At 35.0% G+C, this 15,769-nt stretch overlaps 1 protein-coding gene across 3 annotated transcripts in view; it reads right to left on the reverse strand.

Annotated features, from left to right (window-relative positions):
• CSMD3 (CUB and Sushi multiple domains 3) overlaps positions 1-15,769 on the reverse strand; it is a 569,626-nt gene that overhangs the window by 346,209 nt on the left and 207,648 nt on the right. For all 3 annotated transcript variants that reach the window (XM_015619103.1, XM_015619106.1, XM_015619105.1), the window contains exon 6: positions 14,232-14,344. In XM_015619103.1, coding sequence (XP_015474589.1) covers positions 14,232-14,344 — 113 coding nt within the window. The remainder of the gene's footprint in view (positions 1-14,231; positions 14,345-15,769) is intronic.

Here is a 15,769-nt window from a genome sequence, read left to right on the forward strand (position 1 = left end):
CTCCTCATTATTTTACAAAGAGCTACTTGAAGAGGGTGCAGTAGAGGTCAAAAAAGATGATGAGTGGTCTGGAGCATTTCTCTTATGAGAAGAGATTGCAGGAGCTGGAACTGTTTAGTTTAGAGAAGATTGACAGGGAATCTCATCATATATATAAACATCTCAAAGGCAAGTGTCAAGATGGTGACAGATTCTTTTCAGTGGTGCCCAGTGACAACACAAGGGCCAATGGCCATAAACTTAGATACGAGAAGTTTCACATCAATATGAGGAAGAAGTTTAAGTGGAGGGTAGAAGAGCACTGGGAGAGGCTGCCCAAGGAGGTTGTGGAGTTTCCCCCTCTGGAGACATGCAAAACCCACCTGGACATGCACCTGTGTAACCTGCTCTAAGTGACCCTGCTTTGGCAGGAGGGTTGGACTGGATGATCTCCAGAAGCCCCTTCCAGCCTTAAAATTCTGTGATTTTTCAGAAATGGCAGCAGTTTTTGTATACTTCTTAAACATCTTGACTGATAGGACTTAAAATGTCAAATTTTGAGACATCTGGTTACTCACTGTGTCTGAACATCTCAGACTTCATCAGAATGGTTGAAGTTGAAAGGAATCTTAGAATTTGGCCACTTTCAGAACTGTCAGCAGTTTCACAGTCATTGCTTGATATTTACCTAAATTAAATGGTATGACCATCTCTACAGAGGCAAGAGTTTCTGAGAGACACCACACCATTCCAAAGCAACTTCTTTCACATGAAAGAAGTTGCTGGACAGCAGTGAACAAGACTTTTGAGAAGTAATTTTGTTCCCCCAGGAAATAATGAATAAAAAACCCCAATGATAAACAAACAAACAAACAAACAAACAAAAAAACCCAAAAAACACCAGAACAAAAACCCACATTAATTCCAGAAAAAAATGGTATTAAGTTTAGTACAAAAAGAGCCATTTCCCCTCTGTACAAAGACCATGGGATAATTAAATATTAATTACACACACAAAAATGACGGTGATAGCTTCCACAAGCAGTATAAGGATGAATGTATGATATTCAAGAAACACCTGGACACAATCCTCTGCAATGTGCTCTAGAAGGATCTTGCTTGTGCAGGGAGTTGGGCCAGATGACTCCACTGTGGTCCCTTCCAGCATTACCAAGGCAAGCTGGATGAGGCTCTGAGCAACCTGGCCAGGTGAAAGTTGCCCCTGCCCATGTCAGGGATTTGAAACAAGATGAACATTAAGGTCCCTTCCAACCCAAACCATTCTATGATTCCATGATTCTATGATATCCATTCTATGATTCCGTTAATTTCTTTAAGTTTGGTTAATATTCATAATTTTCCACTAGGTCATTGGGAATTTGAATGATTCTTGGCTTAAGTACTACTGACTGGTTTGCTCTAACTGTCAAAAGAATGTGCTCAAATGGCTTCAACAAACAGAATTATTATAATTGAGATTTCTTTCAGAACTATAATATTTTTATCACTAATTTGTTTAAATTATGGGTTTGAGAACATTCTAGGGAAAAATATTATTTAAATATGTAAGCCTTATATATCTTTCATAAAAAGACAAAGTACCCAACATGATGCTGTATACAAGTGAATAATCCTTTCTTCTTACATCTCCAATTAAAAAGCTGTGTACATTATCTTCCTGTTACACTAATATACTAGACATATATATATATATTAGGAATTAAAAGGTATGGTTTTTAATCTCAAGTTTACTGTTAACTGAGAAGGAAAAGTAGTCTCAGGTGAAGAAAAATAGAAAGAGCAGCAATTTGTTTTACTTTCACTAAGTCAATAGACCTCTTCCCTTTTCAATTTGAGCCAGCCTGATTTAATTTGAATATATGTCCTTCAAGTCAAGGATTCTCTTCACAAATACTTTTTTATATCATAGTGTACTAAGGCAGTACTATGAATTAAACCAGCATTGTCTAAGCAATTCTGCCAGCTTTGTGAAAAATGAAATGGTAAGTGTTACCAGCTTACAGATGCCCTGGATCAGGGCTCAAAAGACCTGGTGCCCTATTCCACTGATAACTTTCTGGCAATTTTGTGTAAGTCACTATGAAGCATGTGCCTCAATTCTGACATCCAAAAGAGATCTAATAAATATTTTTGATACCCTGTGATTCATCATTTTATGGTTTGTGTATCGCCCCTCCTCCCAGAGATATATCAATTTTCCAAGTTTCAGGGTCCTACGTAGATGAATCACTTTTCAATCAGAAACTTACCCATATGTTTGTTATCTTTGCTTACTCTGAACTTTCTTCAACTTTGCTATATTCTTTGGAAATGCAGAGAGGCCAGAGCAACACTGGAGTCAAGGTGAAGGTTGATTTATACAGCAGCCAGTTTTCTGTTCTGTCCTTTACTCTTTGTCTAGTATTTAAGTTAAAAAGCACTAAGGTGTGCTTTTTAAGGCATTCTAAGTATGGACCTAAGGACTATGGAACGTTCTTAGTATACTGACTAAATTAGAGCATAAGAGCTTGCTGATATTACTGTCAATAGTAATGATCAACATATCTTATAATTTTATTTCCAAACTTCTTTTGCCTCAGTCTTCACTGGCAAATCCTCTTCCTTCACTTCTCGAGCGGATGGGCTTCAAGACAGGGTCTGGAAGACCAAACTCATTTACACTGTAAGAGAAATTCAGGTTCATGACCACCTGAACATACATAGGTCTATGGGACCTGATGAGCTGCGCCCTAGAATCCTGAGAGAATTTGCTGATATAGTTGTCAAGCCACTGTCCATGATACTTGAAAAGTCATGGCAGCCAGGCAAAATCCCAGATGACTGGAAGAGCGGAAATATTTTACCTATGTTTAAAGAGGATAGAAAGGAGGATCCTGGGGATGACCAACTTGTCAGCATCACCTCTGTGCCCGGGAAAACCATGGAACAGAATCCTCCTAAAAGCTGTGCTAAGGCACATGGAGGACAGAGAGGTGATTGATAACAGTAGTGCAGCTTCACCAAGGGCAAGTCCTCTCTAATCAACCAAGTGGCCTTCTAGGATGGACCAATTACATCAATCAACAAAGGGCCATATATGTCATCTATCTGGACTTCTGCAAAGCCTTGGGCATGATCCCTCACAATGTCCTTCTGTCTAAAGTGAAGAGAAATAGATTCTGTGGGTGAACTGTTCAATGGATGACAAATTGCTTAGAGTTGTGTCCAGAGAGTAATGTTCTGAACAGTTAAGTGTTCTGACAGACATGATGGAAAAGTGGTTTCCCTTGGGTTCCATATTGGGATCAGTATTATTTAGCATCATCATCAATGATATAAACTGAAGCATTGAGTGCACCCTCAGCCAGTTTGAAGATTACTAGAAGCCAAGTGCTGCGGTTGACATGTCAGAGGGATGGGATACCATTCACAGAGACATGGACAAGCCTGAGAAATGGGCTATGAGAACCTCATTACATTTCACAAGGCCAAGGTCAAGGTGCTGTACCTGGCTCAGGGCAACCGCTGGGACCAATACAGCCTGGAAGATGAATGGATTTAGAGCAGCCCTGACAAGGACCTGGGGGTGCTGGTGGATGAGGTGCTGGACATGACCCAGCAATGTGCAGTTTGCAGCCCTGAAGGCCAATTGTATCCAGGGCTGCATCAAAAGCAGTGTGGGCATCAGGGCTAGGAAAGGGATTTTGCCTCTCTACTCGACCTTTGTGAGATCCCATCTGGAGTGCTGCATCCAAATCTGGGGACCCCAGTAGAGGAAGAGCATAGACCTGTTACAGAAGGTCCAGAGAACGGCCATGAAGATGATTAGATAAATGGAGCACCTCTCCTATTGAATTCAGCCTGTTCATCCTGGAAAACAGATTTGTCCTGTCTGACTATTCAATCCAACTAGCACAGTCTAGATTCCAACCAGGGTATGTATCATACAAGTCATAATTATTCAACAGAATCTCTTCACGTTCAATCTCCTTATTACTACCCATCTTGTCACCTTAATCTTTCAAAATCCCTCACTCTCCACTCTAACCACTTTTCTTTCTTTCTACTACATATTCATGAAATTTCATTTTCTGGAAAGGTATTAACAATGTTCATATTGATCCAGGATCCAGACCAAAAATAATACACATTTTGGCATTTAAAAAACAAAGCAAATAAGTAAGTGCATTAGAAAGAAACACACAGTACAACAAATACCAATGCTAAAAATACTTTAATATTCACATTGTTATTCTATGTTTGCTCTGACATTTTTCAGACAGACTTAGAAGGTTTGACCACTATGGTTCTCAGGGGACTTTTACTATTTTCTTTTAAATGTGAATGGAACTGAAATTTCACATAATGAAAATCTAAGAAATTATATAACTGAGAATCTCTTTGGTACTAGTTAGTGATTTTTCACATGAACAAACTCCATAGAATAATATTCACTGGTATGCAAGGTTTATTGCCTCAGCTGTGTTTAAGTGAAAAACAACATGTTTAACAGAGATGTATTGGTGCTTGGGAATGGGGAAAAAATATTTAATTCTTTCAGATTTCTCAGACTGCTACTGATACAGCACACAAATAAAGGAGCCAATATTTTAAAGTACAAATAGATACATTGACTGGAACTAAAGTGGAGAAAGTGTAACTGGGAATTTTAAAGGTAGCTCAGAAAATTTCATTTCTTACATGAAATAGCGCTCATTAAAAGATTAACTTCTCATTAAATAGATTTGACTACCTATTTACTGAAGGATAGGTTGCAAAAGGTACTTTTACTTCTCAAATTAAATAATCTTAGACTTAATTCTGAAGAGTAATATGAAATGCCCTCAACCTTATCTGTACTGGGAAGGAGTAAAAATTGTAGCATCTTATTTAACACTATGAAATAACTTCTGGCATAATATCTTGCACGGGTCACTTCCATATTCGTATTCCAAAGCAGAATTTTGGTTTTACTTTTTCTATTGGAAAAATAATAACTTTCCTATCTTTAGGCAGGAGGTTATCCAGCATATTATTCAGTCTTCATCATGGTGTGATTAGATTTTACAAATAACGGACCAGGGAGAAACATTTAAAGAACACAACACCTGTATTTCACCTATTTTGTGCCTCAAGATAAACCTAGCCAGTTCATTACTTTAAAATTACAATTAAACCTACATAACTACACCTTTATAATCACAAGAACATGAGGAAATGCTTTCTCTCATAAATGTAAGTGCTCTCAGTAACTAAATAACAGAAAATACCCAGTTTGAGCTAAAGAGAAGAGACACAAAGAAAACATATTTCTGCATAATAATTTATGTCATTTAATTGGAGAGTACATAGGAAATTTCAGTGTGATGGTACACAAAAAACCCATATTCAGTTACTTCATTATCTAGTTCTCTTCATCTGCCTGTTGTCTTCTTATTAAAATTATTTCTTTCTTTGTGTGTGTGTCCCCTAATGATAGAAAATCACCCCTCCAAATTTTAAAATTAACTCCTGGAACAAAAAAAAATGTTGAAAATGGTGAGTTAGGGAAGAGGAAGACAAGGAAATAAGTGTAAATCTTCCAGCAGTAGCAATTCCAATGCATTTGATGTCAGTAACATTATTAATTTTAGCATTTAAAATCTACTTTCTGAAGTTAGACTGTATCAGTTTTGTTTTCTTTAATGTACAGTAAAATTTATAATGGTCGAAACTATTAATAAACTAACTTGAATGGCTTATTGCATTCAATTATTAATAATTATTAATGATAAAGAATTTTCATAGCTTAAAATATAAACAATTTAATAAAAAAGCCCAAGCATATTATGAGAACATTTGCATGTCAAAAATTTTCCAACAGGAAACAGAATGTTCCAACATTTAATCTCAACACTAAATATTCTGAATGTAAACAAGTGTTTTATTCCAGGTTTTTCTTTCAGTTGTTTTAATATCCTAACATGAACAGACCGTCAGCACAATATATTATACTGTTCAGTGGCTATGAAGCATACAGATGTATAGGTTAATATATTAATGGGTTTTTTTAATCAAGGTCCTATTACACTCTAGAGTTTATGTACTATTAATAAAAGTTTTCAAATGCCACAGAAAATTTATTTTCCTAGTTAATTTTCCTTTAGTGGATTTCCTTAGATGAAATATTTTAATGGATATATTATATATATGTGTGTATATATATGTGTGTGTGTATATATATATATATATATATATAGGCATAATATATACAGATATATGCATTAATATAGGTTAAATATAAATATAAATATTACATACATTTTTATATATTTTAAATATTTTTTCATATATTGATATAATTATATATATGTATATGTATATATACATATATATGTGTATATATGTGCATATATATATGTGTATATATATGATCACTAAAACCACACTGTGTTTTAAATAATTATTTTCTCTTTTTCTCTTCCAGAAACCAGGATTCCTCATATTACCTATGGATTTTATAGTTTCAATATAACATTTTCCTAGCTTTTTCTATTTGTTTGAAATCCTGTATTTCAATTTATAAATTCCTGACCTTTCAACCAAAGTGACCTAAGTAAGGAAAATGCTTTCTAAGCATTACCTAAATTGAAATAAAGAGTAATTGAGTACTTTTTTCTTGTCTTTTGCAGAGTATTTGGAATTACTAACCATCAGCAGTACATAAAGTATTATCATTTACTCTTTTTTAAACAATAAAGAGGAATATGTAAAATAATAAATGAAACAGAAAATATCAGATGTTTTTCTTCATGGTAAATAAGAAATTAAGAAGATGCATTGAATAAACCATTAAAAATGGAAAGGACAATCTTTACTGCATCATTTAATGCTTGTTCCAGAAGTAAATTACAATCTATCAAATTAAACATTAGCACAGACTACCGTGTCTTAATATTTAACGTTAGTTCTATTGACTTTTTAAAATGAAATATGATCTCACTTGAAGTAAAAAAAAAAAAAAAAAAAAAGAATTAAAATTTTAAAATTTGATCTCTTTGGGTCCATACACAGTATCCAAACTAACTGCCAATAATGGTGGTATTAAAACCTATCATTCAGGCAATTCTAAAAGTTAGTTCTTTAAATTTGGAGGTCAACAAAATACATTTTTTCTCCTCTACAACATGACCATAACAAAATCAATGTCATTCTCTGTGCTGTAATTGTGTGCGTGTATAATTGTGAATAAAAGACATCTAAAGGGTGCAAAGGTGAAAAATAATCTGTTTAGAAGATATATCTCAGTATGAGATTAAGTAGAGCTGAAAGACCCAGGAGTATGGAAATCCACTAAAAACATTTACTTATATGATGATGTATGCAATTTAAGCTCTTCCTATGCCTGGAGGTAAAAAAAGAAAAATAAAAATTCTTCTGAGAAGCTCTGGTAATTTCAGTCTATGAAGAGAAGATTCCTTTCTCCTCCATCCATTGCAAAATCAGGTAGCCATCTGTGCTGTTTTGACAAAAGAAGTTCAAGGTCTTAGAAGTCACAGATTCACAATTCTGATAACTAAGTATCTGCCTTAAAAAAAAAAATCTGTCATCTGTCAAATATATTATCAGTGAAAGCAGCAACTTATTTGCACTGGCTTACACACAGGATACAGCCCTTGACAAAGTAGCAGACTTCTACAAATGCAACTGAAGTGATGCTGTGCATTCCTTTCTCCTAGGGAATCTTAAATTCTTGAATGTTCTGGTATAAAAAAAATACTTTTCAGTAAGTGACTAGTAAATGCAAACTGAGATTAAAAACCTACATCAGCGTGTCTGTAGTTTCACTAGGCATGCAAACTAGTAGAATAAATACAAGTCTAGTCATTGTAGTCAGTGGAATGTAGTGTTTTAGTTAAAGTACACATATGTATGTAACACAGCATGTAAAAGGTGCCCATATGCTGCTTCTTCTTTCCCATCTTTCCAGTTTCTGTGCCAGAATGGCATGGTGTCCTGGTTCTTGCTAGGATGGAATGCATGTTCTTCCTACTTGCTGTTACAGTGCCATGTTTTGGATTTAGGATGAGAATAGCACTCTGATGTTTTAGGTCTGGCTGAGCAGTGCTCACCATGAGTCAAGGACTTTTCAGCTTTTCATGCTGCTCTGCCAGCAAGGAGGCTGAGGGTGCTCAAGAAGCTGAAAAGGAACACAGCTGTGACCCCAACTGGCCAAACGAATTTTCCATATCATATGACATCATGCTGAACAGGGGATGAGGCAACTTGTCTGGAGGTGGCAACCACTGCTCAGGGACTGGAGGGAAATTGGCTGGCAGGTAGTGAGTTGCTTTCTGCATCACTAGTTTTGTATATTCTTTTGTCATTATTACTACTTTCCCATCCTTTTCTGTCTTGTTAAATTGGCTTTATCTCAGTCCGTGGATTTTACATTTTTTCCAACTCTCTGCACTGTCTCGCTGGGAGCAAACATCTGCTTAGTGTTTGGGTGTCTGACATGCTAAACACACCATGTGATCCCCAGTAAGTTCTAACTTGCCAGCACATTGCGAATGTCTCTTCTACACTAGAACACCTCTACCCAACATCTACCATGTGGTCAGCTGAATCACTCTGCAACCCACACTGGCAAGATTAGCAAGGAATGGGGAAGGCTCAGTTACCCATACATAATCTGAATTTGAGAAATTTTGTAACTTAATAACATAAGTCTTGGTATGTCTAACAAACCTTGGTTTGTCTGCCCAAAGAATTTTTGCACTTCTGCCACTACCACAGAAATACATTGGGTACTTGGGGTGATTTCAGTGATGCATCAGTGCACATTTATACAGGTACAGCGCTTCACAGCCCTGCAGCTTTAATGGGTTTGCAGATACCTATAGGTGTCTAAACAAAAATCCTATGTCTTTGTTACAGCTGCTCTTTTCAGGAGTAGTACATTGTTCTGTTTGTTGCAATAGCTTTTGAGATAAGAAATGAATGACAAAACCTGATTAAATAGCCTAATATTGTGAAAAAAGTGATAAAGATAGTTTTACTCTAGCCATGATGTTGTAAGCCAGCTTAGTACTACTGTTCTTTACCTGATTGGCAATTGCTTTACATTCTTTCTGAAAGCAAAACCAAGAAAAAAAATTAAGAAGAGCTAACTCCATAAATAATTTATGAATGAAGATACATTTCTATTCACAGAAAGAAAAAGAAACATAATAATAGAAATAACAATAGAAAATCAAGCAGAGCAAGAAGAAATTTTTCAACATCATCTTCTTGATATTTGATCCTACTAAAAGGTGCTCGCATTTATCCAAGCTCAGGTCTACATAGTTGGCTGTCAAGTATGAAGGAAAGTAACAATTTGCATGCTTTTAAATATGAGCAGGACAACTAAATTTTATTCTATTCTGAAATGCTCATGGATTTGTTTCATAGCTTCATTTGCATTTTCCTATAAAAGATTTTTAATGTATGGCAAATGTGTTTGTGCACTCAATTTACATATTTGATACTGTTTTGCTCGAAGTGGAAGCATCAGTTTGCACATGGCTTAAACACAGGTAAACAAACAAAGAGGGGAAACAAAATCAGTTAAGAAATGGATTTCACAAGTTAAATCATTAGCTGTTTTAGGGTTACTGTTGAAACCTTTAAGAGCTTTAAGGGCAAAGAGAGAGTGGGAGAAAAAGAATGCTGGATCTAAAAAGATAGCAAATCTTACAGATACTTAAAGTAATATCTAACTATCAAAAAATGAAGATTTTTTTGTTTTGTTTTAAAGCCTTTCCTGAATCTGGGTACACTTGATATAAAGAAGATTGAAGTTCGTGTATGCCAATCAGTAAGACCAGACGCTGTGAAGCTAACTTAATCACTTCTGTCCACTTAGATAATATTATGGATTCGTACATAAATGATGGAGTGCAAAAAGTAACCAAAAGAAAGCAGCAATCAAAAGGAACTGCAAATAGAAGGAGTAAAGAAGCACAACTAATATTAGCAACAGCAGAAGAGGATTACTGGTGCCAAGAAACAGTGAAGCAGCTGCTTCAAGAAGATCCAAAGGAGCTTTTGTTCTACTTCAGCCAACAGTTTCTGACTCAAAGGGAGTTTTAACAAAGCAAAAAGAAGAGAAAGCATCAAAGCAAGGAACACTCATTGAATAGAAAGAAGTGTCGAAACACAGATGACCAGACAAGCAAGAATAAGTGGGTTACAACACCAAAACCTAGGTAGGGAAACATTTTGATTCTTCTCTAAGTGAAATTTCTTACTGAAATTTCTCATCTAATCACATTGGATATTGTTTACCTATGTCTTTTAAATGTTGCATAAATGAATACCTTTCATGAATAAAATTGCCTATTAAAAGAAAGTAATACACATAACTCACATCGCTGTGTACTTCAATGAAGCTCAGAGCTTCCCACAGTTTCATGTATCTCATCAGATTTCATTTTTTCTGTGTAAGTCAATTTAAAAAAAAATTTAGAGGCCTTAAAGGCCCATGCCTATTTTCAAGGTCTTAAACTAAGACAGAAAATTAGAAAAAAATTGTTTAATTACATTAAAAGTGTGTTTATAAAAAATTATGTAATATTCTAGGTTTTCTATTTTTTTGTTGCTGTGTTGTTTTTTTTCCATAGGCAACTATATTTTGACTTTGCATTGCATCAAATTTAGTCTTCTTTTCAGATGTCTAGGCTACAATTGCTTTAGGCATTACACTGCAGCTCAGCCATGTGAGGCTGCCTTATAAAAAAGAATCTTAAAACACAATTTTCATAAACTTAAGAGAACAAAAGGGAATAAGACCGTCAGGGATTTGGTAGCAGAGGGGTATAGAGCTGAATATATCAACTCTCCCTTCAGCAGACACTGAGCTGTCCCATGCTGGTCACAACTGGCCACATCTGGCTCCAAAATGGCCCCACCACAGAGCACAACTGAGTAGTACACATTAGTAGAATTTGTGACATCTCTATGTAGTTGTATTTAAGATAAGGCAATAAACACTGAAGGGAAGGAACAAGGTCAGAGCACACTTGGTCCATTCCAGAGCTAGTAATACTCTCAAAGGAATTGCTGTCCATGGGTAACCCACACAGGAGCAGGTTCAGAAAAATTCTTGGATTAAGAGACAGTGGCCCATGGTCAATGCACATCAAGGCAGAGGAAATAAATGAGAGGGAAGAAATGGCAGAAGTGAGAAATGAGGAAGAGCAGAAATTAACTCCTACACTTTGACCTGAACCTCCTGCACTGGCTATCACTTCACCAAAGAGAGGAAGAGCAATCCATGGTGGAATAGAGGAAGGGGAAAGCTTTGGAATGAAGTTAAGCTTTCAGAAGAGGAGAATAAGGGTGTTTTTCATAATTTCTTTACTATTTGTCTTTGTTTTCAAACACCCAAGACAGTCATTAAAGGTTTTATAATAAGGCCATTTTCTCCAGGACAGTAGTTGAGGAGTGATTTTCCACATCTTCATTTCAACCATGAAACTTTTCACTCTTGTTCTTCCTATTTTCTGCCCTGTTCTACTCTGAGGATGGAGTGAGTGAGTGGTGGTGAGAGGGCTTCATTGTCACTTAGGGTTAAACCATGACCCAAATACACTGAAAAAATGTGCACTAATTGCAAACAAAATCAGTAAACCAAGGGAGTGATTAGCTGAAAAGGGTACTGCAGTGCCACGCAGTGACAGACTAAAATTATGCAGTGTTCTGAAGTTCAGAATTTGAATTCCAGGTCCTTAAAAATATGTAACAATAGGCTAAAGAAAATTAGAAGAAGTACTAAGAAATTAATAATTATGGTTATAGTGGTACTATGTAGCAAATATGTTTCAGGAAGGAAATTCAGAAAGACATTACAGTCAATCTATATCAATTAAGCAGGGGAAGGATGGAGGTTTTAAAACAGTTACTACTGTGTAGCACTCTGATAAAACAAGCTATTGAAAGAATTAACAGATTCCCTCTCAAAAGTAATGCAGAAATAATAAACTCTTGAAAATAAAAGCAAGCACTTGTACTATATGGCTTTTTCCAAAACATTTAAAAAAATTTATTAGTTATCTGGTTTTCAGAAAATTCATGTCAAAAAATAAATTATAATAAAATTTGAAAATTGTCATTAAAAAAGGCTTAAAGTTATCACTAATTGTAAAATTTAAGCTTACAGTTCTCAAAAACTGAAATATTTGTGCTATACATTTAATGTTTATCTTCTAAATATAGGAAGGTTTTGTAATATATCCCATCCCTAGAAGTGTTCATGGCAGAGTTCGAGCAACATGGTCGAGTGGAAGTTTCCCTGCTCATGGCACAGGGGTTGGAGCTAGATGATCTTTAACGTCCCTTCCAACCTAAACCATTCTATGATTCTATGATATTTATTTAATTTCCTCACACTCTCTCCTTTAGTCTACCATTAACCTACCAGAAATGACACATCCCCTATTATCTTACCATCTGTTTTTCTATTTTCTACTAACAAGGTTTTTTTTAATGATCATGTAGGCTTGAGTATGCAGATTTAATTCCTTTATGTGCTGAATTTTTTTACCACCTACATGTATTTTAGAGTTGCAAAAGATATTTTCTTCATTTTAAGTATTGTGGGCTGCTGCAGCATTTGACCACTTAATAGTTAGTCCACTTTAACATACATTCAGCAATACACCTTTAAAAACTAAATAAGCAAACCAAAATAGTAAAAACACCATTATTTAATCACTGCATTCTTAGGCAATAAGGAGAAATAAAAGACACAGAGCATATTTAAATCTCCCACACCTACCAACTCAGACGTTTTATGGGTCTTGGATAAAACATATTTTTAAAAGTAAACATAAGCCTGTTCTCTTTCATTAGCTATTACCTCACATTTTTGGCAGGAATGCATGTATGTTTACCATGAGACACGGTTTGTTCTTTTCTCACTAGTTCAGAAGAAACAGTGCAACAAAACAAAACACTTCACTTAAACCCCAAAATAGTTATCACATAGTTTCTCAGTTGTGGGGTAGATTTATTAGAGAGAATTCCTACTTTCTATCTTTTTACAGTCCCATAAGCTTGCAAATTCTTATTAAAGAGTGTGGTTTATCATATGTGGTATGAAAGATATCATGCAAAAAATGAGTCAGTGTTTTTCATAAAGCAGTATAGCAGCCCCGAAGCTACATTAAGAAAGGTTCTTTCATATAAATTCATTCAGAATACACATTCCAGAGCATCTATGAACTCAGGAAGTCCAAATAAAGGTATACAATACCTGCTGAAAATAGTAATCAATTTTTTTCTGTTCTTGTATAGATATGCTATCTGAGGCAATCACACTGAGTTGTAAAATTTGCTGTTATCAAAGATCAAATTAAAAACATTAGTCATAGGCTTTTGTTAATTGAAATTTTTGTGTTACTTGTCTAATTTTATCAGATTCTGCAAAACTTTGTCACTAATCTCTTCCTATGCTACATTTTCTATAAGAAACTGTAAAAGATATTCCTGAACTAGATCTTGATAGGAATGCCATGATTCATTTTTTCATCAGATAAATGGAAAAAGCACAAAAACACAAAAAGTGGTTACTGTTCCCTGAAGATCCATTGATACAATGTGGATATTGAAAAGTATTATTTACAGTATTACCATATACTACTGACATTTAATTTTCATTAGCATGTCATCATTAGAATGACCTTGTTTCAATCAGTGACATTCCAAAAATTATCCTACAGATGCTTTCGCTCTTACTCAAAGTAAATGCTTGCTTATTAAAACAGTGGGTAAGAATCTTTCTGGTTAATTAAACCTTTAATAATGTAAAGCATTCCAAAACACAATAAAAAGTAACAGTGATTAAATGCTACTTTAGTAAACAGAAACTTACTCACTGCTTTACAAACATGATTTATACATAAATCCCATAATTTAATGATAAAGATGTTCTCTCTCTTACTGTTCCACAGTATTTTTCAGAATATTAGGACCATTTTAAAAGCTAAGTACTTGCATAGATTAAAGTAAAGCAGGTATCTCCTGTCATTTTTTTTTGTAAATGAACTTAGATACATATTGCCCATATTCTAAGTGATTGTAATTTGATATAGCAGGTTGAAAAACAAACTATACTTTTATGAGAGTTTGTTTTTTTTTTAAGTGGCACTTCCCATTTGCTATAACTTCAGGCACTATTTTTTACTAACAAATACAGCCACAATTAAAATTTATTTCTTTAAATGTACCTTGGTAGTGGGCACTAAATCCACGGTATCGGTGATTGCTGTCTGTCACAAAATGTAGTCTGAGCCAGTTTTTGTTGCTTATAACTGGAGGAGGTATATTCATTCCAGAGAGCCTGAATTTGAAAAAATAAATAAAAATATTAATAAATATTTTAGTATTATCAGGAAAACTTTTATATTCAAACTAACATTCACTGACTGACATGCCCCCTGTGGGACATTTTTTTTATTGCTTAGTAGCATTTTAACAAGCATGAACAGACAAAATTGTACACTATGCCCGACCAAGTGATGGGATACAAATCAGTGCTAAGCCAGAAACTACACAACCATGCTATTGGTCCATCATGGTGCTGTAAAGATGGAAGTACATGGCACCCAGGCTAGAAAGAATTTGTGTCTACACAGATCAGATAATGGGCTAGACAGAACATTGCTCTGGACACCAGGGAAAGTTTTGCACCTTGTGACTTACACATTCAAGATATGGAAGAAAAGAGCTTTGGTTATGCAAACCACTATGTAAAATCATAAATCAGACATCTACTTTTCAAGAGTAAGTAACTGTCTATATTCAGGGTATATAAAAAAGAAATATCCCATCACTTGAGTAAATTTGAAAATTAGTTATTAGATATATAAGAAGAGTAGGGAAATCTAGTGGATTTACCCCACACAGCATTCAAGCATCACACGGCTGCCCACTCCCCGGCTTCCCTGCCCCAAAGAACAGTAAGGGGAGAAAACAGGTAGAGAAAAAGCAAGAAAGACTCTTCAAAAGACAGGTTAATAAAAATTGAGAAAAAGAAGGTGTGATATAAAAGCAATCATTCACCATATTCCACAAATAGATCAATCAAAATGGTCTCCAATGACTAGCAGCTCCTCTAATATTTTATTGCTGACCATGAAGTTATATGGTATGAAATATGCTTTTGGTCAATTTGGGTCAGTTTTTTAGGTTTTTTTCCCCTTCCCAGTATCCTGTCTATGCCTGGTCTACAAAGTATGGGGACAGAGGAAGGGGAAATGAAAGCCTTGATGCTGCACAAGCACGGCTCAGCAGTAGCCAGTACATTGTTGTGCTATCAACTCTTGTTTAGTCACAAACCCAAACTACAGCACCTTATGGGCTTCTATGAAAAAAAAAAACAACTATTAACCATTAGACCCAGTGTACAAAATTACCAAGATTTTTTACTGGTTTGGTTTTCTGTTTGTTTTTTAGCATAAGGATATCGATCCAATTATAGTAATCTTTCATCTTGACTGGATCATTAGGAAAGTCTGAATTTAAGTTCTTTTGTGATTGGGGGTTTTTGTGGGGTTTTTCCTTTGTTATTTAATTTTTAAATGAGATGTCATGTTATAAAGAAGGTGAATAAAGTTTAGATAGAAAATCCTTTCATTCAAGCCAGTAATTCAATATATATTTCTCACCAAAACCAGACAGATCAGTCACATCTTCAGAATGTCACCATACTTACCTATGCCTTTCAATTTAGTTATAAACAGAACTCTTCCTGTAGTTAAAATAA

Source organism: Parus major, chromosome 2 (genome assembly GCF_001522545.3).
Source record: "Parus major isolate Abel chromosome 2, Parus_major1.1, whole genome shotgun sequence".
Classification (NCBI taxonomy): Eukaryota; Metazoa; Chordata; class Aves; order Passeriformes; family Paridae; genus Parus; species Parus major.